This window comes from Lonchura striata, chromosome 7 (genome assembly GCF_046129695.1).
Source record: "Lonchura striata isolate bLonStr1 chromosome 7, bLonStr1.mat, whole genome shotgun sequence".
In the NCBI taxonomy this organism is placed as follows: Eukaryota; Metazoa; Chordata; class Aves; order Passeriformes; family Estrildidae; genus Lonchura; species Lonchura striata.
The window spans coordinates 8,231,424-8,256,304 of record NC_134609.1 but is presented as its reverse complement, the minus strand read 5'-3'; the positions used below and the strand labels follow the sequence as shown (position 1 = coordinate 8,256,304).

The 24,881-nt window shown below is 40.5% G+C and overlaps 1 protein-coding gene across 4 annotated transcripts in view; it reads right to left on the bottom strand.

Annotated features, from left to right (window-relative positions):
• RASGEF1A (RasGEF domain family member 1A) overlaps nucleotides 1–24,881 on the bottom strand; it is a 148,041-nt gene that overhangs the window by 10,240 nt on the left and 112,920 nt on the right. For 3 of the 4 annotated variants that reach the window (XM_021526657.3, XM_021526659.3, XM_021526660.3), the window contains 3 exons: nucleotides 13,972–14,151; nucleotides 7,601–7,729; nucleotides 2,087–2,224 (listed from right to left, as the gene is read on the bottom strand). In XM_021526657.3, coding sequence (XP_021382332.1) covers nucleotides 2,087–2,224; nucleotides 7,601–7,729; nucleotides 13,972–14,151 — 447 coding nt within the window. Of the gene's footprint in view, nucleotides 1–2,086; nucleotides 2,225–7,600; nucleotides 7,730–13,971; nucleotides 14,152–16,322; nucleotides 16,421–24,881 lie in introns of those variants that run through there. The other variant, XM_021526658.2, reaches the window with a different exon arrangement.

The following is a 24,881-nucleotide window of genomic DNA, read 5'->3' as shown; positions in this document are numbered from 1 at the left end:
CATGCTGAGCTTTCCACTGTGAATGGTTTGCCTTCAGCCACTGTGCCTGACTTGCCTACGTGTCTGGGAGGAAGCAGACTTGCTGATAGGATTGCAGAAAATGACACTTGAAGATATGTGAGAGTATAGCATATACTATGTAAAAGTGAGGAAAGAAACTCAGATGTGAAAAGCTATGGCTTACTTAAGCTATTATCAATTTATTAGCATCCTAATGCTTAGACAAATGTCCTTAAGAGTTTTAGCAGTTTCCTTTCATTACTAGTTTTATCCTAATTTTCCCTACAACTTTGGAACATAAGCCGATGACTGTACAATGATTTGTATTTGTTTGAGTACAAATAATTTCATTTTTACTAACTTTGGGGTGTAATCCTGGCTGCAGCTTTAGCTGTTTTGCATGTTGCTATCACCAGAACAACACCTAACTGCTTTTTGTGAGTTCTCAGTTGACTTTCTACCTTTATGTATGAAGAATAGTGTTCTGAGGGAATTTGAAAAAGCTTTGAATACAAAGTAAGCCCACAACCTTTACCATAATTCCACACTGAAGCATAATTCGATGTGCTAACAAAAACTTAGAGTGAGAGCTGCTTTTTGTCTGTGTCAAATTAGTATTTCCTAGGGGTCAGATGAAGCATAGCTCTCCATTGATGAACCTTGATTGGTAGCCTTGTTAAGGGGGTAAATGAGGTGGTGCTGTAATTAATGGATGCCATCAGATGTCTCAGACACCACAGCATGGAGCTGTTCTATGAAGATGGGTTTTTCTCAAATGACCATTATTCATGCATAAGAGTGGGAAGGAAGAGGGAGAAAGAAAGGGTACAGCTTTTTTCTAGTTCAAAGTAACAGACAAATTAAATACTAAGAGATGCTAAATAAACCTCTGCCAAGTTCCCTTTCACAGTGCTGTCTCTGCCAGCATCCACCCCTTGGCCCTTTTCTGCAAAGAGAAGTTATAGTCCTATTTCCTCTTCCCCTCCTCCTGAGGCACTGACATTCTCCTCTAGCACCCACGTAAACATCTTTGCTGATGCAACAAAACCAACGCACTTCCTTCACCTCACTCTGCTGTCCTGTCCCTGATTCATGCCCTGCTGTCAAACCTGTTGTTCTTCATTTTCTCTCTGCTTGAATCAACAAAAGCACCTAATACAACTGTCTTCCTGGTTCCTCCTAATTGTTCTCAAAAATATGTTGAAGTTGTGGGTTTTAAAAAAATAAGAAGCTTATTCTACATAAGTAAAGCTTCACATTTGTACAAACACTTTGCAACTAATTCTCTTGCAGTTCTTGATTTTACTCTTCCTTCTGTCTATTGCTCTTAACAGTGACTTTTTCAATGAACAAAAAGTGTAGGCTTTGTGAATGTTGGGAAAGAGCCAGAACTAACAAAAAACCCCAACACCCCACCCCTGCTCCCCTCCAAAAACTTAACACCCCTTGTTTTATTCCAATTCACTTTATCTATTTGCTTTAGATTTTTTCAAGGCCTAGTTTTCCTCACATGCTAGAAACTCAGAGCTGTTAAGACTGGTGATGTACTAGCTAGCAGAGCTCAAAGATAACTTGCTTTGTGGAAATACTGCGCCTGTCACCTGAAACATTGCAATAAACCAGCTGTTTTTTATTGTTAGAAGCTGGGAATGAGCTGCTAAATAATAAACACCTTCACCTTGGCCAAGAGTACATGTGATACAAATAGCTGGTGTGTCTTGCAGAGCTTAGACATACAGAGTAGTGACAATGTACAAAGGATGGTGTGTAATTCATTATTAAATCCTCTTGAGCCATTCTAGTTACTGTTCTTTCTCCTTCTGCACCACAGTAATTTTTCATATTGCCATGACTATTTTCTCTCTCCTTCTTACATGTGGTGATTAGATGTAGACAGTTCCTGCTAATGGACTATTAAGTCCATCAGGCAGCCCGTGTCCTGTGGTTATCCTGACAACTTAGCAACTGCTGCTGTAGTTCATTTAGGAAATCCTGCCTGCAGGATTGTACAGAACATGGCACAGTTCATGTAATAGTTGACAAATACTGCTTAAGCACTTAACATTTTTTTCCCCTCCACCCCTACCTCATCACATTGTGTGATCCTGTGAGCAATCTCCTTCAGCTCTTTCATGGATTTTTCATCTTGGAAATCATAGGGGAAAGTTTCAGTCCATTCCTTCAGGAGCTGAATGATTTTGGCAGCGAAGGATTTTAGCTTTGCCTAAAAAGAAACAATGAGTTAATTACTGACCGTAGACCTGTTTGACTAAAGATTAATTGGCTGATAAAGGTTCACAGAAATCTAGAGACACCCTTGAAAATACTTCTCATTAATAGTAGGTGATGTGGACAAAAAAAAAGAACATTTAACTGTGCGCTAGATTCCTAAATAGTATCATTTAGCCTCCTTTCATGATAGCTTGGTGATGTCTCTTACCAAACACTGTGAAGACATTTTCAAGGTGAGTTGTATAAAACCAGGAAGATGACAGAACAGTTCAAGTGACTTATTTAACTGAAGTCCATGGGGTTTAAGCTGATTTATGCCATCTGAGGCAGCAGTACTGTAGTGTTTGAATTCAAATGTATACAAACTGCAGTACTCTACCAACTGTGTTCCATGAGAAACAGTTACAAAGACATTTCTGTTCTATAGAATTTATCAGACCATCCAGACTGAGCTGTGTATTAAATAAATGAATGACAGGAAAGACGTGTGTGTTCTCTCCATGATGTCTAAATCAAAACAGACTTTGACAATAAAAGGTACTGGCTTTTGTTTAAACAGCTATGAACCACAGAAAGGGCAGAGAGTATTTTTTTTTGTTATTTTTTTGGTTACCTATGAATCTTCTAAGGTTTTTCATCAGTTAGACCTGAATTGGGTGCCAATTACTCCCCTCTCCATGGCATCAATGGACAGCAGCATCAGTACAGCCAAAGGATCAGTCTTGTAAAATTGGGAGTGTGAGTGCTAAGAACACTTGTAATGAACAAGAATCAGACCTTAATTTAGGTTATATTTATCCTCCTACCCAGCTTGTGATGCACTGGGGGAAAAGAGGAAGCTTTGTTTGTGTTCCCTCCCCAGCTGTGTAAGTGCAGAGGTCCCTGAAGGCAGCAGCTCCCTCTCCCCAGGCACAGCACAGCCCTTGGGGGCAGGAGGGCACTCAGCATGGCAGTGTCATCACAGGAAACTGGTGTAAGTCAAAGAGAGAATGTCTCCAAATGCTGGTAGCAGCTCCTGCCAAAACAGCATCTCATCATGGTATGTCCCGGTTTATCTAATCAAAACCAAAAGTCAACAAAATTAAGCTGGTTGTGTTTTGCTTTTTTTTCCCAATATCTCACCATTGTATAGTTAATGACACTAATAATCATTGATAAGAACTTGGAAGTTAAACCATGCACCCTTGAAGCCTCAATCTGACAATTAGTCAGTGCCTCCTTCTAAGTCTAGAGGGAAGTTTCTTGGGTTGTTTTGGTTTTTTTTAAGGCCTGCAAACTGCTATCTGCTAGCATGCATTTCCTACCTGTTTTTATTGACAGCATTTAATTGATGCTGCTAATGAGATAAACACAGAGTAGCTGCTAGGGAGGGCAAGAACAAAACACCCCCATTATTTCTGCCAGCAGTAGGCACTCCTGCAAAGCAGTGACTGTCAATGCCCCTTGTGTGGAGCTTCAAGCTATTGCTCAAGACTGTGGGACTGAGTTACAGATTATAGCTGCCTGTCCTCCAAACTCCCACTGTCATCTGCCTTGGGGAAAAGACAATTTATATTTATTTGCCAGGAAATGCATGGAGCCTGACATTATTAAAAGAATAATCTGTAGGTGGTGATGGACGATTCATTAGGCTGGGAGTGCCAATAACTTCCATTCAATTAAAGTGAACAGGTATGTGCCAACTCCACTTTGGTTTACCAAAAGCTGCTACAGAACTGTTTTTTAGTATTAATCATCTCGACTATCCTTTTTAATTTTTGGAACTGAAAAAGGAGTGGTGAGGGTAGAAAGGTTTAAAAATCTCACCTTAGGCCATGACAAGTATCTCCATATGAACACTCAGTTCATAAAGAATTTATGGGTTGTCTAGACTGACCCCAGCAGCTGAAGAGACTAAATCAGTCATAGCTGATGCTTTTTTAATGCTGGTGTGTGTAAGAGTGCTCCTTAAAGACCAGGAGACCACTGAAGAGGTAGCATTAGCTGTCGTGATTTGAAGTAGGTGCAGCATAACACCAGGCTGTATTTCATCTGTTTTTTTGGCACTGATATAGAAGGAAAGGGTTTGAAGGAGAAAAATGAAGCTTTGTGCTTGTAGTACTCAGCCAAATTACCCCAAATTATACGCCATGTACAGTTTAAAACAGTGATTTATGAACACTGACTTCACATCTCTTGTATCTATTTTTGAGTTGTTATGGCTTGCCTTCTTCGTATGGCAAGCCAGGCATATTGCAAGACAAACTGCAAACTGTATCAGTCTTCAGGTTTAAAAAAGCTTAATGTTTGCTTCAGATGCTTTTTAACAATCATGAAAATAAGGTGTACACTTTCTGAGAACACTGCTGAAAGACCTCAGTGCAGCAGGACAGGGTATTTCTGTTTCATGTGCACTCTGATGGAGCCCAGGGCAGCATGACAGGCTTGGTGCACGTACTAACGCAGATGGAAACCTCACAGATCTGTGGGCAGCAGCAGTTTCCTTTCTGTCGTGCCTGCAATAAACCTACCAACCTACTTTTCTCCAGTCCTGCTCCAGACATGAGCCTCCCCTTGTGAGGCCTGACAGAGATCTCTGGAGTCCATGGGAATACTTCTCCCACAAATGTTTCTTTGAGAAGAGAAATAACTCTATTAATTTAAGTGTTCTCTGGATTGACCCTGTTCTGCATGAGACAAGACAGGACTGAAAAACAACTCCCAATTAGAAAGGAGGGCAATAGGAAAGATTTAATGGCAATGACCTGGTTATGATGTTTTTTTATTTTTTGGTTTTAAAAAGGATGACTTAATGGCAAAAAAAACCCCAGAGGAAATAGTAATTTTTAAAGGACTTATATATTCCAAGACAGGCAAAATGAACTTAGTAGAAAATCACTTCTATGTTCTCTTTTTTATTTCTTACTTCTTTAACTTGAGATATATAAAATACTCAAGCTGCAGAAAAAATGTAACACAGGTATAAGGTTTTTTCCCCATTCAATAATACTATATAAGTGATTTTTCCCTGATAATCTTGTTTGAGATTTTCCAATCTCTAATACAATTAGGGAGAGTTAATTTTTTTCTTTTATGGTCAATCTTAACTACTGACTTTTATGTTATAATTGATATTTTAAACTGTGAAATTTTTGTGTTTTATGAGTAGTTAAAAGGACTCTAAGCAGACTCCAAGACACCTCAGAGTGTTTTTCTTTGCAATACACTTTTTCTGGGTTGTATTTCTGCAGAACTCTTTGGCTAGTCAGTAATGTCAAAACTAATAGAATGATAAGGATTGTGCTGTGTAACCTCAAAACCCGGTTTCTTGCCACTTTTTCCAGCTCACCTGCTATCCAGGTACCAAGTTGTCCAGCTTATTTTAAGCAAACTCGATGAGATGCTTTAACTGCTTTTGTCAGCTATTTCCTGCTTTGCAGCCACTTAATTAGAAGGTGCTGGCAGCTGATGATACCTTAATGGATTATGACTGTGAATACTTGAAAGTATCTTGAGTGAAGAGTTTGTATGCTGTATGTGAAATTAGGTTTTATTTGTTGCTATGTAGAAAAACAAACGTTTGCAAGTGCTTGTGGCCAAACTATTCTGTAAAACATACAGGTGCTTGCAGTAGAGGGCAATAAAGCAGTGATTTGAGAGGAATGTCAGAAGTTCATGTAGTGTTTTCCAAGAAGTTTGTGTTTAGAAGGCAGGAGAAATTTGCAACTTATATTAAGGAGGTAGGAAGGGATCAAGGGCATAACAGAATGAGCAACCAGGAAAGCATGTAAACTAAAGGCACCTCCCAAAAGTGATTTATTGTCACCCTGCTGTTTGCTGGTTTTCCTGTAGGCCCATGTCCAAGGTGCCAGCAGAAGGTGTAAGAGTGGGGGTGTTTGCAATAGGAGCTGCTGTTTGACATTAGGATAAAATGCTGTTTCATTTCTATCAGGAAACCAGGACTTGTTAAAAAGTCTGCTGAGAAGCCACACTAATACTACTTTACAATTAGCATTGTATCTCTAAACAGCCAGCTGATTTGGTCCCCAGAGATGGCTTTCATTTGAAAATCTCTGAAGTGCATTGTTATTCACAAAAGTTTCATCTTGCATCCCATTCATTTTAAATCCAAGTATTTCACAGATGTATTTGTGCACTTTCTACTCACTGCAGTCTTTTCCTACATAAGTCTACAGCTCAGATTGACTCATTCCATATTTCAGATGGTCTTGGCACCTTTTAGAGGGTCTCATCTCTGTTGTTGAGTTACATGTTGCTGAGGAACCATTACAACTTACAGAGCAGAGTTTGGTCAGTCACAAATTAAATTTGGCAGTAGTGCTAGGGACAATTATCACCTCTGAGTACAAAACTAGTTGCAGTGGTTCTGGCACCTTACATCCCTGACCCTTGGTTTCCCCAGCACCTACAGGATAAGCTATGAAGATATTTGGAGAGTAGATCAGGGGACTGACCTGTTGAAAGTAATTTTGCACCATGATTAATTTGTCCTGTGGAGCAATTTTGTGACATTAATAAGAGGATGCACATCAGGAACAGTATGGGAGAAAAAGCCCTTAGGTCAGTATTGCTGTTAGAAACTCTTTATTGACAAACCAGAGTTGCCTTTTGTGCTCCTCACTCAGAGTGCTGATACACCAAGGAGAAAACAAAATGGGACTACTAACGTGCTGAAGATTATGAATTGTGAGCATGTAATGTCTCATCAGAGAAGAAAGGTTCCAAAACATGCCCAGGATTTGACCAATTTAGGTCTTTACTTGTTGGTACCATCCTGTTTTTCTCGCTCTCATTTGTTGCCCAGCTTGGACTTTTCTGGAAGTTCAATTTCAATACACACTTTACAAATGGTGACACTTAAATTGATGTAAGTTTGGTTTGAGTGATTGTAATAAAACATGTCAGTACAGGTTACCATTTTAAATAAATGCATCTCTTAATTTTTGTGAGAGGTAACTCTGATCTACTGTTATACTGAGTTAAAACACCCCAACAATAACCTGCAGCAGAGGTTATTGTTAACTCTAATAGGATGGTGAGGCTGACTGGAGAAAGGGGTTTTCTTGAATCTGATTTTCCTTACTTGGTGAAAGCTCAAAAGTGCAAACCAGCTGCTGGGCAGCTTTCATGGCACACACACACTGCTCCACTGACCTGCAGCTGACTGGTGAGGCAGGACATAACTGCCAGCAAATGAAGTAAAGGTACTTCAGAGAAAAAGACCCAAGTACGAGTGCATCCAGCAACAAATGCCTATTACTATTTTGTATTATTCTTTATCAGTCTATTTAGCTTTACAATGAGAAGGAGAGAGGAGAAAATAAATGACAGCACCACAAGGAACACAGGAACATAATGGTCCATTTACCTTTTCTGCCTCAGTCCCCACTTCCAGCTGCTGCTTCTGTTTAATGCAGATCTGCCCCACTTTAGCCAGGAGCTCGTGTGGGTGAATGAAGACTCGTGAGCTCAGTAGGAAAGTGAAGATGTAAGTTCTCTGTGTAAGGAGAAAAAAGAAAGAAGAACAAGTTGAAAAGCTGTAGCAAAAGTATTATGCCTTCCTTGGAAAAACTAATCTGTAAACTATGAATGTAACTTTCTTTCATTTAAAATTTCTATAGTTTTTCCTGTCTCCAGAGAATGCAGGACCTTTCTAGCTCTGTTGAAAGGAAATGCTATAGGCTTCAAGGCTGTTAACTGTGGGGTTTTCCAATTATCAAATTATTTCCCTTTAAAATGCCAGACTCAGTGTGCCTAATTAGTCATCACTTACCAAAGCCACAAATGAAATGCATCTAATGAAGGGTGTTATGACTCTTAAGCACCACTATTTAATGCTGCTTTCTTTCTTTAAGAGTGATTGTTTCTCACTGAGCTGCAGAAAACCGCTTCATGTATATTCCAAACCACAGCTGTAATTTCTTCATGTGTGGGGATTTTCATTCCTTTCTCCCCACAATCACTGACAAAACTTTTCACTTAGTTTGGGGGCACGGGACAATAACTTAGTTTTAAGCTTGACTTATTTATTTGAGGCTTGTTTCAGAGTATTTTGAATGTGAGCATTGCTAATAAATACCAACAAGGATGATGTCTCATTAGAAATAGCCTCTCCATTTGTAACTTAAAAGCTGTGATGCATTGTATGGTACTCTGGACATGTATCCATTGTACCATATTCTGGATTGTTTAATTGAAGTGAGGGTGATTTTTTTGTCCTAGTCTTGGTCTAGTCTTTGAAGCTGGGCTTCTGCATTGGATTGTAATTGCCTGACTAATGACAGTAGCATCTCATAAGTACTTCCATTTTTCCCTTAGGCTTTCTGGTAAAATTTGGATTTGGGAAATTATAGGGGATCTCCTTAACATTGTGTTTCAATTAACCTTTGTTATGTTTGAAATGTTCACTGTTACTTTTACCATGGTTTAGTAATGTGACTTTGCGGACACAGCCAAGTGTATTTAAATAGTCAATGTGAGCTTGTACCACCTTGGGCTGGGCAAGTAAATTAAGACAGTTAAAATCTTATGACCAGCTGTCTAAAATATTTTATCTCTACTATCTGCTACCAAATTCTGCTGCTTGCAGTCACTAAAACAAGCTTATAATTAAACAAGAATGGTATCTTTATGACCTCAAAGAGGTTATGTAGTTTCTCTCTAATCAGAGTAAAATGTGCTATTAATGAAAAATGTTTTCACTTCTCTAGTACTCAGTGTGCCCTATAATATAAATTTAGCACTAATCCCCAAATAGCAGGGGAAAAGGAATTTTTTTTAAACAAAATAAATAACACTAACCAAAAGTCACAGTGTTCTGGGAGCAGGTGAAAAGTATAATAGATAAACATATATCTAAACATACAATTCTGTCCTGAGCTTCTGAAAGAAGCTAATGAAAATACACAACGGAGTGTGATATAGCAGGGGAATTTAAAATGCTCTGATTTGAAGATCATGCTAGTTCTTGGGTTCATGTGTTGCATTAGGAACAGCATTAATTCTGTACAATTAAAACCAGAGTTCAGTTATAGTCTTTGCCTTATTTGCTATTTATGGATGGAGGAAGAGAGGAGGTGCAGGTAACTGGATGGACAGTTTGGGTCAGGTTCCTGAGTGCTCCCACTGATGCTACAGAAGATGCCCCTTGGGGCCATCTCACAGTCGAGCTCTTGGTGACCCTGAGCAGGTGGGCAGGGCAGTGAGAGGACACTGACAGCAAGGCCTCCCCCCTAAAGGGCACGGCTGCAAACATCCCCCACAAGCATATGTCTGAAAATCTAAGAAATTAAACTTCTGTTTGATATTTCGTGTCTCTCCAGAACTTCAGTTTATTTTTACATATACAGCAACAAAAACTTGAAGATCAATTTTATAAAAACCTGTGGTAGTGCATGTGATATGTGCTGGGCAATAAAATTAGTCTTAAAAGCTAACCTGGTTCACTTGGTTGTGTAATGGGACAACATATCAGATCTTCTATTCCTGTGTGTACAAGAATGATTCCTCAACTGACATGTTCCCTACTCAGAATAAAAGCAACAAAAGGAACTGAGTTGGGTTGTGAGATTTGGGGTGTGTATAACTATGCCTAGTAATCCTCTGTTACACTTTCTACCTATATCATGTGTTCATTGCTATCACTGTTGTCCCTGGACTTAAAACTGAGTCTGGACTATGTGGAACAGGAATTTAGCTGTTGGGTGAGTCAGCTGTCACTGGGTTGTGTGAAATTTTTTTTGCACTGAAGACTTGAAGCAGCCCACACTTTTTACTTTATTTTGTATTTGAGAGATGAGATGGGTGGAGAGGAAAAAAAAAAAAGGACGTGACATTTTGATCCCTTCCCCACATTCTTGCTTTGGGAGTTGAGTGGCCCTGACTGAAAGATGTCTGTGCGTGTCAGGAGCAGGGAACCACAACTTCAGCCACACTGCCCTGGCAGTGACCTTTACTCTGATAAGCTGGAACACATTCTTTTAAGCAAAGATGTAATTTTGCTTCTCACAGTAATTCTAGAGTTGGTCTCCTTGGTGGAAATGTGTGTGATGTGGCACAGTGTTTATCCATAGTGACTCTGAGAAAGGGCCACTCACAGTGTCATTTCCCTGCTGTCACACAGCAAGAAAAGTGTCACATGACCTGTGCTTTTATTTGGCTTCTTTGATAATGTTTTATAGGATGTTCACAGAAGTTTTGAAATGGCAAAATGCAGGAAGATGCAGGCCAAGACAGTGTGTTCTTTCCATTTTAGGCTTGCTGATGTGTCTCTGTAATCAGTAATAGCGCTACTGGACCCATGCAATGCTTTTTCAGACAACATCAAACCTTTAGGTTTTTAAAACAACTTATCATTCCTTCTGGAATCCATGTGCTCTATTTTTATTCTGTTTTTTTCAAGTAATTTAACTGAATTAGGTTCATTACTTCGGAAAAAAAAAATGTTCCATTGTTATCAATCAAGATATGCTGGTTTACACCATACTGGTATCGAATGGAGGGTTTTTTTGATACTTTTATTATTGACACAGACAAGGAGTACAGTTAAGATACAAATTAAAAATGACAGCAGTACTGACCCCCCCCCCCCCCCCCCCCCCATTTCCTCTCTGCTAGTAGCCACTCCTTATCCAATAAAGAAATTTCAGACTGAACAAAGCCATGCATTTCAGCTTAGTGGTAGGTCTCAGGGGCTAGAACACAATTGTTTTGGATAGTAAAGATTTCATACTAATGTCAAATGCCTTACCTAGATCAAGGATTTATGTTATTTGCTGCATCTGCAGTACTGTACACAGGCCAAATGTTATAACAGTGTAAAAACCTACAGTTTCTCAGGCAATCCTCTAGCCATGAAGAGGATGGTTTGGAGAAGGAAATTTAGCTCTGAAGCTAGGTAGATAAAGAATGATTCAAAAATGCTTCCATAAGCTGCAAGAGTGAAAGTTAAGCTACATTTATCCTAAAAGTGACAGGTATTTGGGAGGAGAAGCAAAAAAAACCAAACAAAACCTTTCTGCAGTTGGGAGAATGTAAGTAGACACAAAAGGGGTTTGTACTTTGCAAGAGAATAAGAAGCCAGATTCCTTTAGTGCCTAAAGTTGTTGCTAGGAGATGAGCTGAATTATATTAAAAAAAAGAAGAGCGTGAGTGCACAAGACTAAAGAAGGAATTGTTACTCTCTGACCCAAGAATGCACTGATGACTTCTCAAGGAGGGGAAAAAAAATTAAATTTCTCTGTGTGCACTCACTGCTCATTCTGGAACTTTGTGTTTGTGAAATATTTTCTTCAAATATTTTCTTGCTTGGGCACAAGGGTTGCAGACTGGTACATTCCATTCCTAACCTCCTGAACTCCTCTGTCTCATGAGCATACATTTCCCTATGTGCAGAGCAAGTCCCCACACACAAACAAGACTCAAAAGAGCAGCACACTATTGCAGGCACTTATCTTTCCTGTCCTCCCTTGCCTGCCTCGTGCTCTGCCAACATGGCAAACACATTTTTGTTCTGCCTCTGTAACCAGCACAGAAAGATACTGTGTGTTTGCTTTCTCCCCCACTCCCTTTTTCTCCGTCCAGAAGTTTACTGTGATCAATGTGCACACAAGTAGCAATGCCTTCTGAGCATTGTGCTCAAATGTAGTGATCAGAAAACTTGGATGAGTGCTGGAACTCACAGTTGTGTCACTCTGCAACTAAGGTAACCTCTGCTCTAATACTGCCACGAGCTTCCCTTGGTGATACCTTGCTGCCTTGCTTTGGATGAGTAGCCAGAGAGTTAAGACTAAGAGGTTTTGCTACTTCTCTCTTGAACGTACAGGACTGGCTACTCTTCTGCAGGATATCGGCTTAAATGGCTACCACTAACCCTCTGTGGCAACTCTCCTAGAACCACAAATGAGCATGAAATGAAATATGAACGTGTAACTGAAGGGAAATAGAAAACTTGGGTTTGAAGATAACTCATATACAGCTTCTCTTTATGTTGTTCAGAGCTTATTTATCTACTTATTTTTAATTAGTCCTTTTAGCTAAATTGGGTGATCTGGTTTAACTAAAGGTATGTGTTGTGTGTAGAGGAGATAAATTTGGTTTAATGCTGTTGTCCACCTCTCCCTGGATTACCCTTGACTGCTTCTGTTGGATGTTCAGCTATAAGCTTGCTGTCTATTTAAACTGCAGCTTGCAGGGTGGGGTCCATAGCTGCTTGCTTGGTTTGTAATGCAGTCCTGCATTGGATATGAAGGGATAGCACCATGGAAACTAGCAGTATTCCAGAGTATGGAACCATTTTCAGAATAGCTGTATAGCATTTGCAACATTTTATATTGCAAGTTACAATAAGAGATGTATATTAGAAGCTACTTAAAAACTTTGCTACATACCCACAATCCAAGTAGCAAGATTCTTGAATTACAGAAAAGACAAGGAATGATTCCTTGGATTAGCCTAAAGCTATTCATTCCACTGTTATACCACACCAGCTCTACCCACTAGTTTCTTCTGTGCATCTGTTCTACAATATGTATTTGGGGGTGTGGAATGGAGATTTAATGGTCTAACAATGGTTATCCCTCTGAGTCTTAGAAAGGATTTGGTACTGGCAGCACAATTGCATGTTAGTCATATTTAAATATAAGGTTTAGGATTACTTTTGGACTGGAATAGTAAATGATGCTTGTTTTGCTTTTTTAATCCTGTATTGATGATTGATGTCAATTCTGCACATTCCCATTGAACTCTCACATGGAGAGTCCCTTTTGGTGGATGATGATTGTGAGGATGTGTAATGTTATTTGTGGGACTTTGGAGGAACTTTATTGTGATGAAAATGAGACCACAATAAAAGGTTCTACACAAATTAGACTGAGAAATATACAAGATATAGCATGGCCCACTACAATAAACATTAAGTTTTGACATACAAGTTAAAAGTGACTGCAGCTTCCTGCTCTCTTGTTAGTTTTTTGAAGTGCTGGGATACTTCTGTAATAGCTGCTGCTTTTTCAGAGCTCAAATAGAATATAAGTTATATAGACTCTCTGATCTTTGGACACTTGTTTCAATAGTGTCTTTTATTAATGGGCACAAAGAATAATTTTAAGTGATAAAGTGGTATCTTAATATTCTAGGTTCAAATTCTTACTGCATACCCTAGAGTTATATATAGGTAGTATTCACTTTGAGGACTGCACTGAGGATGTTCAGCCAGTTGCAAAATCATTTTCAGGCTCAAGAACATACATTATTACAGCACTGGCCCATTAAAATGTCTTCAGAAAGCGAGTATTTTAATTGAAGTCTATTTTGGGTTGTGATTTTTTTTCTCTATGGCCTAACTAGGATATGCATAGAAAATTAAGGGAAAAAATACTAGAGCTGTTTCCAGGTCTGCTTCCCTAGGCAGGACCTGGTTAGTAGTTAATCTTGGCTGCATTAAAGCTAAAGCAGCTTAGAAGTATGAAAATTCTGTGGCTAATGCTGCTTTTAATTGGTTCTTAAGGCACCCATTTGAGTTCAAGATGGATTTATCTTTCTAATAAGTGCTCTCCTCTAGAAACAGAATATTCCTATTGAGCAACACCTTTAGTGAATGAATTTTGCCAGTAAAATAAATGCATCTTTAGCCTACATCTCAATCTTGAATCAGACAGAGGTAGAATTTCATGAGAGAGTACCAATCCAGATACTAATGCAGTATGGGAGTTTAAAAAAACCCTTTCAGTGGCTACTTACATCTGGGTAATAGTCCATGGTGGGCACCAGGCGCTCTATCAAGGCCTCCAGTGATCCAGAAACAAGGTTCCCATCCTGATAAACAGGGTCCACACATCTCTCTCCCATGTCTGGCTGCACTTGCCCACTACAACTGGAACCAAGCATGCTGGAAAATATTGGCGTCTGGGGCATAGTTTCCTGCAGAAGCAGCAAAGAAAGGGAGAGAGGGTTAAGCTTTCTTCCAGGATGTCTTATGTGTGGGTTTTACAGAGGCATACATTAAACACAATTACACATTTGACTGGAGGCAGCCTCAGCATTCAAGCTGAGTCCTGAATCCAAGCAGTCACACATCTGCAAGCTGGCTTTGGCATTTGAAATGCACTTTAAACTGTCTCTAAGGCTGTAGATGCACAAGCTGTAAGAATTTTCCACACTGCATTCTCTTTCTTCCTTCCTCCCAGTTTTTCCCCAGTTCTTTATGCATAAAACTAGACAGAGATGAAAATACAGAATGATTTCTGAATTTCCAAGATACTGAAGTGGTGCCTTTCTGAGCAAACATATAAATACTAAGCCTTAATGTTCCCATTTTTACTCATTTTGAAGTCAGATCTTTGGCCAAAATACTTCACTTGTGATGATAAATCCTTCACCACTTCTGTAGCTAGATGTAATCCAGGTCTCGGCACAAGTGCATCTTCTGCATGTAGATGTCACTGGAATCAGCAGGGGATATCCTGTCTGGTCAAAATTGCAGGGTTTTTTTTAACACGTACGTGAAGCCAGGAACTGGGTGGAACTGTGACATATACTGTCATATACAAGTCTAATTTAAACAGTCTCTTTGGAGATCTTTGCTTAGGATACAAACCTGTTGTTGCAACACAAAAGCCACATGATGGCCACTGTTGTATCACAGTACCGCAGCCTTTGAGTAAACTGTAGGGGGTTTCTTGTTTGTTTTAAATTGGCTACAGTTTACATCTATGCAGAAGCCTAAACAAAACATCCTGCTACTGTATGTAAAGGTTGAAAATGCTATTCGGCATCAAAACAGTTCCCCCTGGCTGCTGAAATAGTCAAGACTGTTTAGGAGATCAAGTGCAAAGAAGGCAGCATTAACTCTTGAGCTGCTGTCTCACTGTCTCTGAAAGAGACAAGATACTGACATAGATGAAAAGCACTTATGTAGATGAAAAGGATTAGGCCATTATCGCCACCTTTAACCTGACAGCTGTTTCTAACTGCGCTCATCTCTTGCACTTAAGTCTTCTCCTGAGCATTTTTTTAATGCAAGGCATATTTTTCCTCTCAAACTCTCCAAAGTCAATCATTCATATTTACAACTGGAATACAGAACATTTTTCTCCTCTTAGGCGCTGATAAATGCTAGGCATACTGTGAGGAAAAAATACCAGTATTAACAGAACTTGTTTATCAAAGTGACAGATTTACTTGTGTGAAGCTGATAAGTAGAACTGTTTCGTGGCTTTTACCAAAAGACCATTGCGTACATATGTGATAAGAGACATAAGGGAAATGTAATTCCATGTAAGATTAATATAGTAGCTGTTTAACAGCAACCAGGGAGACCACAACGAGGAATGGAGTTCAGTTTCAGAAGTTCAGGACATAGAATCAAATAAAATAAAAAATACAGGATCTAATGTCATATCAAAATAAATGAAAAATGACAGTTCTGCACAAAAGTGCATTGAGGTTACTCGGAATTTTACAGATTTAGTCCCGAGCTTTGCAGCACGTAACACCGAGGAACGGCTGAAGCTAACGGCTTTGCTATCTGTACTATGTAACTCGCCAGTAATTTGCTTTTTTCCCTTTTAAGGTCCATAGCAATTCAGCCCCAGGCTGCTTCTCAGGATGGTCTGGCTGTGATGAGCACTTCTGGCCAACAACTTGAAGTTGCACAGGGGTTTTAAGCGAACCTAACCATCAAACAACTCCCCACCGAAACGATGCTTTAGCGGGAAACGTACCCCGTTTTGCCATCAAGCCTTTAAACTCCTTTAAGGCGTTGCCTGTTGCATCAGTTTGGTTTTTAAAGACCCCGTCTGGGGCGGAGGCTGTACCGCTCCCCGCCGCCCTGGCTGTCCTGCGGGGCCGGCCGTGCCCGGGGAGGGCAGCGGGCACGGCCGGGTACAGCCGCGCCGCTCGGCCCGGCCCCGCCGCACCTGCCGCCCTCACGCCCGCCCGCCCCGGGAGCCGCCCGCCGGCGTCCTCCGCGCGGCCGGGGCGGCTCCGCGCCGAACCCTCCGCGCTTACAGGGGTCCCGCTCGGCGGCACCCCGGCGCTCTGTGCCCCGCAGCTGGCGGGCAGGGCGGCCCCGGCCCCGGCGCGGCGCTTACCCTCATCTTCCCGGCGCCGCGCTCCCCCGGCGGCGCGGGCACCGCGCCCGCGGCTCTGACAGCTCCGAGCGCCCGCGCGCCGCTCCCGCCGCGCTGACGTCACGGCGGCCGCGCCGCCCCGTTGGCTGAGCGGCGGCGGGGCCCGTTCAAACGGGGCCGCGCGGGGCGGGCGGGGGAGCGCCCTTCCTCCTCCGAGCATTTGCTCCTTCTGCTTGTTCTGGGGGCGGGCTTGCTTCCCTCTGCCCGCTGCTGGTTTTCGGCTGGTTGGTTTTTTCCCTTTTCTGTGTTTTCCCCCCCGGGTACGCGTTTTCTCCAGCCGCCAGCCCGCCCGTCTTTCCGCGCTGCCCCCGCGGGTGCGCGGGGAGCGCTCCCGCGGGCGGCCCGTCCGCGCTGCTGCGGAACCGCGGCCGCACAGCCCTCCCCGCTGACAAATGCCGTCGTTCCTCTCTCGGTCGGAGTGGTTTCTCTCCGCTCGTTGCCTGAGCCAGTGCTCTGATAGCCCTGGGCTTGTCCCAAGCCGTAGGGCTGACGCGGGACCAGCCCCCGTTGTGTCACACGCGGGCACGGGTCCTGTCTCAATCTGCTCTCCGATAGAAAGGCTCCGAGGTGCATCGAGCCGCCCCACGGAGTCCCTCACCTGTACCCAGGAGCAGCTGAGGGCTGCCACCTTTTCAGCCTTCTCCCACACAAGCAAACCCTTCTCGTCCTGTTCTTTGTTTTAGTTGAAGTGGGATGGTTTAGTGCTCACTACGTTGTCTCTAGTCATTAATCAGATTTATTTTTGTTATTTAAATTATTTATTTAATTGCTGTGTTCGAATATGTAGCAGAAGGCTTCTCTAGTTTCCATGGTGATTGATGTAGGAAAAGCCTTTTTGGGAGTAGGTACACCACTCTAGGTAGGTGGGCACGATAAATGAATTTGGGCACGTGCACACACTCAGGAGTATAAGGAATAGATTCATGATTGCTCACAATTTGAGGACAAGCACAGTCATCTGTCCTAAACACACATTAATTTTAGAAGGATATGTAGCTACTCATCATCTTTACTGCTTGCTTACTAAATTCCTTTTTGGTTTCCAAATTCTAACTGTTCTGCTACAGAGATAATTTTCCTTATTTAAAATGAGATTTTTTTTTTTTTTAATAACGACGGTTATTTTAAAAAGTCACGGTTTCTTTCCCCCCCTAAGTTTGCTTTGCTGTTAGTCTCAATCTTGTCTCTTAGCTGTACTCCACAACCTTTAGAGTGTGCAGGTGCTGTAGCAGATGTGATGCCTGTTTATGCTGAGGCTTTTCTCAGTCACAGCCCCCTGCCTGCCTTGGACACTGAGCAAGTTCCAGGCAGCGGTCCCAGGCTGGGATCCAGTGAGTGGTGTCTGACCTGCACTGCCACGTTAGGACCTTAATGTGTAATGGTCAGGTAAATGTAATGGTAGCCCACAGGAGGGTGAGGGACAAGGTTTGTAAAGTCTTGTTCAAACATCTTGAAGTTCTTTATAAAGAAGTTATCAAAAGCAGAAGGTAAGAATTTAGGCTATCACTGCATAACATTATAATATCTCTTTCTGAATGCTATGAATGTCTTTCAATACCTCATCTAGTATTTACGGCTAAGAGCAACACCAGCAAGCCTGCAAATAAGTATGCATGAAAAACAGGTATTGGATTTCACTCTGTTTCTGTGCTAATCTGTCTTCCAGCCTTACTCAAACATTTGCTGAGACTTTTAGAAGAATATGTCCATTAATCTTAGCAAAACATACCTAGTTAATTGAGCTCTAGTCACAGATTCAATCTGTTGTAAAAACAACCTCTGATCTTTTTGTTTGTTTGGGGTTTTGTTTGTTTTAGTGACATCAGAAATTAGATCTGTCTTGTCACTGGAACTAAGAAATGTAGGAATTAAGAAACATTCCAATAGAATGAAGGAAAACTATGCTATCTGGGCTGCTCTCTCTTCTCTGAGACGTATATTTATTCTGTGGTGGTTTTCCATATTTCTTCATTCAGTAGTCCAGCAGAGTCTGTTTAGACTTTTTTGTATGTATATGTAAAGGAGGATATGCGTGTAAATTACCTGTTTGTATACATACCTAGGTGTGTGTATACTAATGGTGGTGTGTTAGGATAAAAGTTCAGTAAAATATCTTTTCCTTTCCTAAAATACTTGATGCTTGGTTTTGGGGACACTGCGTTGTGCAGTCTTTTTGGAAAGGTAGTTTTCATAAATCAGAGGAGAGCTGAAGGCCTAAGTTCAGCTTGTACAGCATATAGCAGATGAATCATGTTACCATTTTATTTCATTTCATTTTCCCTTCTGTAAAGTGTGGATGATGACCTTTAGCTATCTATGTTCCGAGTGTTGAAATCTGTTGATACAGAAACTCTCTGAGGTCTAATTGTTTTTGTAGTTATGTAAGTTCTGTTCCTCAGCAAATTGCTTGCGTTTTGAAGATGTTTCCATCAGGCATTGCCTCATGTTACTGGTGGGTGGACCCCAGAGCAGGTTTAATCAGCAGAGCCTGTACTCGTTCTGTAGCTTGCTATTGAGGCGACACCGCTGTGGTTCACTTGAGCTGGTCAGAGCAGCATCTTGCTGCAGAGTGAGTCAGCAGCAGCCACGCCGTGACTGTCTCACCCTTCAAGGCTGCTTCAGCCTCTCTCACACCGGCTAACATCACCCTAACACGTTCCATCATCTTGTGATTAACTACCTGGATTGACACTTGCAGTATTTGGGTTCTGTTCCTGCTTTTGCTGTGGACACTTGACTGACAAGATTTTTTTTTTAATCCCACTGTGCCCTCAGTATTTATCTGTGAGATGCTGATAAGGTATTTTCACTTACTTTGTACATTTTTATATTTGGGCAGTAAGCTTTTGCTTTATTGTGTTGGAATACAGTTTCCCACTACTGTTACATCTCATCTTCAGTGGAAAATTACTGGTCAATAGCTTGGTAAAAACAAAGGAATTTTAGCAAAGAAAAATGGATGAAAATGAAGGAAAGATCAATTTGAGAGTGCAGATTATAAAGAGCGTCAGGAAAGAAGAAATTTGAATTTTTTCTACTCATCTTAGATAATAACATTTTGGAAACAACTTATTCAAATGTGCCTGTATCTTTAAAATGTAACTGTATTTAAGAAACGTCAGCAATTACAGATGTCATTAATGCTGATCTGAGGCTATAAAGTCGATTATAAAAGGACTCTCCTAGAAAAGCTGTCCTTGGAGCTTTCATTGCCAAGCTACTTAAGTCACTCACTTGGTCACCTTCCACACAAGTCTGTTAATTATAAACATTTAGTTTCGTTTAACAGAGTATGTCAACATGCTTTAAAGCCCCAGCACCTTAATTGAAAGAAACAAAGAGGGACAAAGCCACAGAAACTGGCATTGAAAATGAACCTAATTGTATATGGCATTGTTCATAGTGTTGATTAAATGCCAGCGCAGGGTCGAGTCTTCATCTGTCCATTCCCACCCTTTTATGCCCACACTGTAGAATGAATACAGCACATTGCTTAGGTCTTTGAAGCACTGCTGGGTTTATGCTCAGCCTTGTTTCTTACTTGGAGGAGCAATCTGAATTGCTCCCCAGAGCTCTTGCAAGTGGCCAGGGTATAGAGGGTGACTGTGTGTGCATGTAACATCCTCTTCCACTGGTGCATTATACCCACAGAGCAGTACAGAAACCCTGCTGTATGTCCACCACCTTTACAGGTTACAGCAGAGAGTTCTGCCTCTTGCCATTGTGGAAGGCTTTAAGGCATATACAGCCAGATACTGTCATTTGGAATTGAAAAAAGAATGCTGTATTAAAAATGTGTGTTACATTCATGGGTTTTATGGATTGATGGCCCTGTTTGCAAACTGAACCCTTTTATCTGGACTTGAGATAAAGAATTTGTCCAGGAAATGCCATTAAACTCCACAACAATGGCCTTCAATAGGCCATTTACATGGACACGTGTTTTTATGGATCGTTTGTTAGACTTCATAATTTAAGGAGAAAAATGTAGTTAGAGCTTCAAAGCCTCAGGAGGCTGTCTTCAAGGAACATTTGGGTTCTGGTCTTGTTCATAGAGCTGCAAAACTGTTCAAGGTTTCTTTGTTGTACACAAATTTTAAGATTTGAAAGCTGTTCTCAAACCAATTTTAGATGAATTTGAAGACTTCTAAATTTCAGAGATTCATGCTGCAGAATAACTTGATTGCACATTAATAACTTGGCAGCAGATGGGAGTGGGAGGAAAGAGCTTCAAATTGTGGTTCTGAACTGAGAAAAGCTTTATAAGCTTGAAGCAAGGTTGAACATGTTAGCCAACAGTCTGTGGTTATTACTGCCCATGCCTTTGTCTCCCTCTCTCTGACCTGGGGCATGAGGAATCTTTCCACATAATAGTTTTGTCTGAGCCAATGGGTATTGTAGTTTAAAAATGGCATTTTCCATTTTGAAAATGTTTTGCTGAAGAGGTCCTGACCAGCTCTACCCCTTAGGTATCCAGCAATTTTAAGAGCAAACCAAGATAAAAGTATAGGAGCAACTCTTAGATGTGGTTTGTTGCTATATCTGTTTTCAATTCTGTCTGAAAGGGGAAAGTGCTAGTGAGAATTCTGTTCTGTATCTGTGGAGCAAACTGCCTTCTCACTGGCATAAGGGCAGCTCAGTGACACCACTGAGAATAATTGTTCGCTGGGCAGTGTGAAACAAATTTTTCCCTGATGCTTGGTCCTGTAGCTCCCCCTTGGACTGAAAGGAAAGGTCTTCCCCAGGATTTAGAGAGGACATGGTGCTAATCCCCAGGTATTTTTGTGCCTCTGCCAAAATAACAGATTTAACATAACCTGATGTGAGTTGCCTGTGATACTGGTGTGTGGCTGTTAATTAACAACTGAGATTTTAATGGCTATTTTGGCACTGCTGCCAAAGAATTTTCACTAGTAGTCTGATTCCTGGTTTTCACAGATACTCTAGTCACAGAAAACTGTAGTTTTTAGGAATTATCTTGCCTGCTGATTAAGACTTAAGGTACATTCAGTTGGGAAACCACTGAATCAATCAGTTTTGATTACATAAAATACAAATATAAAGGGTTGATACTTCTGCTTTGCATTAAGGTTGTAACAAGAGATCCCTTAAAGGAGTCTGAGGACCTCAGATCATATAAAAGCAGAGGTGATTTAGTCAGGGAGTGAACTGAAGGAGAAAGATGTAGGCTGGGCCTGCTCTGCTTAAAGGAGCTGCTAGAACTTGTCATACATAAATGGCAATTTGTGTTTTCAGGAGCTGAGGGAGCCTTCTCACTTTTTTAAAAAAAAGGCACAAAACCCCCTATTTAACTGTCTTTTGTGATTTAGTCTGATTTTGACTCTGGCAAGGAATAACAAAGGCTTGTTACTGTAATATGCACTCTTTATATTAATTTTATCTCTGACCTTTTAAAGTTGACTATTTAAAAACAATTGATATTCTTTTTTAAATTGGGCTCAAGTTTAGGTTCAAGATTACAGAGTTCTGGACTTATCCTAGCTAGTGTGTCCTTTACTTGCATATTCATGCTTGCTGTGACACCAGCAATTCCAAGACTGTGCCACTGAGCAGAAAGGGAAAATCAATTATGCCAAGGAGGAAGCATGTACATACATCAGCAATTGGTGCCCAGGGGAAGAAAAATCTGCATGTCTGCTGATGTCAATCTTCTTGATATGGTATTTTTGTAAGTGCACGTGGGTTGCTATTTCTTTTTAACTAGCTCAACAAAAAATAAGTTTATTTTTAGTGTTATGAGCTTCAGGGCATCACAATTAACAGATAAAATTGCCAGTTTGATTAGTCAACCTTCTGTTTGCTTTAGCAGAAACTATGACAGTGATATTGTTAGCATTCCCACAGGTATTTTGGAAGATTCATTACAATCAGTTATGGGATCCATTTTTTCTCCCCCAGTTTTCATTCTCTTTGGCTTTACAGATTTTATTTTTAAGCTGATGGAGAGAAGTTCTGGGCTGATGAGCTCATTTGCAGTAACTCACCTGCAGCTCTTTTAGTTTAAAAGCATTTCTATTAAACAAGTGATGTCTTGTTTTACCTGAATTACTGCAAGTAATTCAGTTCCCATGAACATCTATTTCTTGCACTCCTTTTGCTGACACTTAACAAGAACTTTTCAGCACTTTTTTGGGGGAGTTTTATAGTAGTCTGAAGTCTACTCATTTTGCAGGACTCTTAACTGCTCTTGGTTTAATTCTAATGCCTTTATTTGGAATAGAATCAAGGTGTGGTAGTCTTGACAATGTCTTGAGGAAAATATCTGGAGAAATATTGTGAAAATAGTTAAATATAGTATAATTTTAGCAAGAGACTGACATCAAATTAAGTATTCAAAATTAATTTTTAAGGCAGCATTTTGATGACTAACAAGAGCTAGTGAACAAATAGATGAGCTCCCAAGCTTAGTTTAACCTATAAGCACTTTTCTATCACCTACAGTGACTTTTAGCATAGTTTGGAGAGGACTGACACTATCACATCACAACCTATGTATTGAATTGGTGCTGGGTAGTACAGAGCAGAAGTTATTTTTTCATATATATATATGTTTATCTTCTTTTACATATCCTAGAACACAGTCTCAGGCTATTCAAGCACAAACTATTGGATGTGAAGCTCTAAAGCAGAATGGTTCTGTGTGATCAAATTTGCACTGGGTTCTGCAGGTGAACAAACTCCCTGCTGTAGATATGTAAATGTAGAAAGTTAAAAAATAAAACCATTCAATTATCTGTGTGCTACTGATATTAAGTGAACAATTACTTAATCTTGTTTTGCTAAAGCACCTTGACATGACTCAATCAAAGAATTCATATGACTAGGTACTTTGGCCCAAACCTTTATGAAAGTATCTTTATAAGGATATAAATGTAACTGTACTACAAATAAAAGATTTACTGTCTTCCTGGAGCTTTTATTTTCCCTGTGGTCTGTACTGGTCATGCCACAATTCAAACAGCTGATGATGAAAAAACAATATGCTCATTGAACCTGTTTGCTTTGTCATTTAGGGCTGACACTCACCTGAAAGTTGGCCAAGTCATAGAATAAAAAGTTTCAATAATCTGTAGTTGTATATTTTTTAGGGGCAGGGTGAACACTTACTTTTTTGTCATGAGGATATTGGATTTTTCACCCTTTTCTCTGCCTTTTTCACATTCATTGTGTCAGAATTAAAAATCATTTAGGGAGGAAGTTTTATTATTTTACTTAAATTTTACAATTGATATTCTTCTGCCTGCTTACCAGAGGAGGAATCAGCTGGTATAAAACAAATATAGTGAATTTAAGAGCCACGTATGTTTTGATGAGTCTGGATTTCAACCCTACAGCTGCTGCTGTGGCATGAAACAGATGTCGTGTCAGCCAGCAACTTCAAAGGGGATTCCCTAGGCATGAGCATGTGGGAAACTTCAAAACTGATCCTATTTCCCCTGGGGAAGCTTGTTCCTGCTGTTGCTCACTTGTGTTCCCCATTAGGCTCTGTCCTCAGGTCTGCAAAAGCTGTGCATACCGTGGGCACAGCCTGTTTAGCTCAGGTTTAGAGACTTGGGGTAAGGTTGTCTGGGGGTGGATTTCTCTGTTTCGAGTTGTTTTGGAGGTTTGTTTGTTTTTGACTTCCTATTTTCATCTGTGCAGGGATACCAAAGCTCCCTAAAATCCACGGTCACGTTAGGAAAAGAATTTTTTAGACTAGATCTCAGAAGTCTGTGATCTCTGTAGGAACTGGAAAGTGCTGTAGTGGTTGATGCTGTTTTCCCTGCATTTCCTACTTCCCTTAATACCTTTTTTTCTGCAGAGCTAGACAAGGTAGAAAGAGATGCAGATTGTCGATATAGCTGAGAAGCTGCAGAGATGTATGCTGGGTTTGTGAATGAATAGCTGTCCCTAAGACATGGCTGCAGTAAATGTAATAAAGCACTAAGTGGTGTTCAGGAGTGTGGTCTCCACTTGCCCAGGAAAATATAGTCAACTCTGTTATTTATTTTTCTCTCTGTAAAGTCTTGAAACAGACAGTGTTCTGCATACAAGCTCTAAAATGTTATGTGAAGCTACAAGCTCTAAAATGTTATGTGAAGCTCATATACACACACATTGCATAAAACTAAAATAGGCAACAAATATTTCAATTACTTTGTATAGTAAGAATGAAAACAATTTAAAAAATTTAATTTCCCTGCTCTCCTGTTCCCCCCCGCCCCTCCCCTTGGTGCTTCTGTGTATCCTGACAGTTACCTACTGTTTGACTGATACCTGAGCTGGAGGTTTAAAAGTAAAAGCTTTCCATGTCTTGGCAGATTTCCTGGCCAGTTTATTCATAATGCCTTTAACTTTCCTAATTATATGAGATTTTTGGCCAGGTAGTACTCTTACACTTCTTTACAATCTGTATACATGAAAAAAGCTTCAAAGTGCCTTTTCCCCAGTGAAGCTGCTTAAGCATAATGGCTTAACAGCGTTGCAGTACTGATTGTTAATTTGGGAATGCTCACTGAA